At 44.4% G+C, this 2,500-nt stretch overlaps 2 protein-coding genes across 4 annotated transcripts in view; both read right to left on the reverse strand.

The window, feature by feature from the left end:
* Positions 1 to 2,500, reverse strand: part of LOC138950247 (uncharacterized) — a 796,434-nt gene that overhangs the window by 290,823 nt on the left and 503,111 nt on the right. The window lies entirely within an intron of this gene.
* LOC138951293 (uncharacterized) overlaps positions 1 to 2,500 on the reverse strand; it is a 10,470-nt gene that overhangs the window by 6,590 nt on the left and 1,380 nt on the right. Inside the window, exon 3 of the mRNA XM_070322922.1 lies at positions 1,848 to 1,971. Within this exon, the coding sequence (XP_070179023.1) occupies positions 1,848 to 1,971 (124 nt within the window). The remainder of the gene's footprint in view (positions 1 to 1,847; positions 1,972 to 2,500) is intronic.

Below are 2,500 nucleotides of genomic sequence, written 5' to 3' on the forward strand. Positions count from 1 at the left end.
TCTGGGAAGATAAACAGAAAAACCAAAATCGGTTCAGCGCTGCGCGCTAAGATTACGTGTTGAAAATTCTCATCGACCAGGTTGTGTCCGGGATCTACCTGAATATGCCCACCAAATTTGAAGCAGATCCATCGAGAACTTTGGCCGTGCATCGCGAACACACACATATACACACACACACACACACACACAGACAGACACAAGTCGTATACATATATATAGAAACAGTACTATTTGTCATCACTATGTGTCATCACTATGTGTCTTCACTATTTGTCATCACTATTTGTCATCACTATTTGTCATCACTATGTGTCATCACTATTTGTCATCACTATTTGTCATCACAATGTGGCATTACTATGTGTCATCACTATGTGTCATCACTATGGGTCATCACTATGGGTCATCACTATGGGTCATCACTATGTGTCATCACAATGTGGCATTACTATGTGTCATCACTATGTGTCATCACTATGGGTCATCACTATGTGTCATCACTATGTGTCATCACTATGTGTCATCACTATGGGTCATCACTATGGGTCATCACTATGTGTCATCACTATGTGTCATCACTATGTGTCATCACTATGTGTCATCACTATGGGTCATCACTATGGGTCATCACTATGTGTCATCACTATGTGTCATCACTATGGGTCATCACTATGGGTCATCACTATGGGTCATCACTATGTGTCATCACTTTGTGTCATCACTATGGGTCATCACTATGTGTCATCACTATGTGTCATCACTATGGGTCATCACTATGGGTCATCACTATGGGTCATCACTATGTGTCATCACTATGTGTCATCACTATGTGTCATCACTATGTGTCATCACTATGGGTCATCACTATGGGTCATCACTATGTGTCATCACTATGTGTCATCACTATGGGTCATCACCATGGGTCATCACTATGGGTCATCACTATGTGTCATCACTTTGTGTCATCACTATGGGCCATCACTATGGGTCATCACTATGGGTCATCACTATGGGTCATCACTATGTGTCATCACTATGTGTCATCACTATGGGTCATCACTATGTGTCATCACTATGGGTCATCACTATGTGTCATCACTATGTGTCATCACTATGTGTCATCACTATGTGCCATTGCTCTCCTTATTTGTCCACTGTAAAAGACAGATAGGTCGAAGTTGTTGTGACTATTCTGTATGGACTGCAAAAAGCTGCAACATCACTGACCATTCTTGTATTGTGTACGGACTGTTAACAAGCTGCAACATCACTGACCTTTCTTGTATTTTAATTCATTGTGAGTGGAACGTGGGCAGCCTACCGGATTTGGGTTTCATTTGATACCAAACATGTCACGCCTCTGCTTGATTGGAGGCCTATTGTATTTTCAGGCGTACGACGTGTTTTCGGGAGTAAGGGTGTTTTTAGGCGTACGACGTGTTTTTAGGCGTACGACGAGTTTTCAGGCGTACGACGTGTTTTCGAGAGTAAGGGTGTTTTCAGGCGTACGACGTGTTTTTAGGCGTACAAAGAGTTTTTAGACGTACGACGTGTTTTTAGGCGTACGACGTGTTTTTAGGCGTACGACGTATTTTTAGGCGTACGACGAGTTTTTAGGCGTACAACGTGTTTTCAGGCGTACGACGTGTTTTTAGGCGTACGACCTCTTTTCAGACCAATGGCGTGATTTCAAGGGTATGACATATTTTCAGACGTATGACGTGTTTTCATGTGTATGACCTGTTTTTAGGCGAATGACGTGTTTCCATGTGTATGTCGTAGTTTCATGTACATTACCTATTTTCATGTCTATGACGTGTTTACGAATGTATTACGTCTCTTACCTGGTATGGTGAGTGTGTACTCCTTTCTGTGAGAGCTGTTGAAACAGGCACTGATGCTGAAGTCCCACGGGTTGTTCTGGTCTTCCTTGTAGTTGTACAGGTTAAAGATCCGCTCGAAGGGAGGCTGACAGAACGAGAGAGACAGAACAGGTTAAAGATCCGCTCGAAGGGAGGCTGACAGAACGAGAGAGACAGAACAGGTTAAAGATCCGCTCGAAGGGAGGCTGACAGAACGAGAGAGACAGAACAGGTTAAAGATCCGCTCGAAGGGAGGCTGACAGAACGAGAGAGACAGAACAGGTTAAAGATCCGCTCGAAGGGAGGCTGACAGAACGAGAGAGACAGAACAGGTTAAAGATCCGCTCGAAGGGAGGCTGACAGAACGAGAGAGACAGAACAGGTTAAAGATCCGCTCGAAGGGAGGCTGACAGAACGAGAGAGACAGAACAGGTTAAAGATCCGCTCGAAGGGAGGCTGACAGAACGAGAGAGACAGAACAGGTTAAAGATCCGCTCGAAGGGAAGCTGACAGAACGAGAGAGACAGAACAGGTTAAAGATCCGCTCGAAGGGAGGCTGACAGAACGAGAGAGACAGAACAGGTTAAAGATCCGCTCGAAGGGAAGCTGACAGAACGAGAGAGACAGAACAGGTT

This window comes from Littorina saxatilis, linkage group LG16 (genome assembly GCF_037325665.1).
Source record: "Littorina saxatilis isolate snail1 linkage group LG16, US_GU_Lsax_2.0, whole genome shotgun sequence".
Taxonomy (NCBI): Eukaryota; Metazoa; Mollusca; class Gastropoda; order Littorinimorpha; family Littorinidae; genus Littorina; species Littorina saxatilis.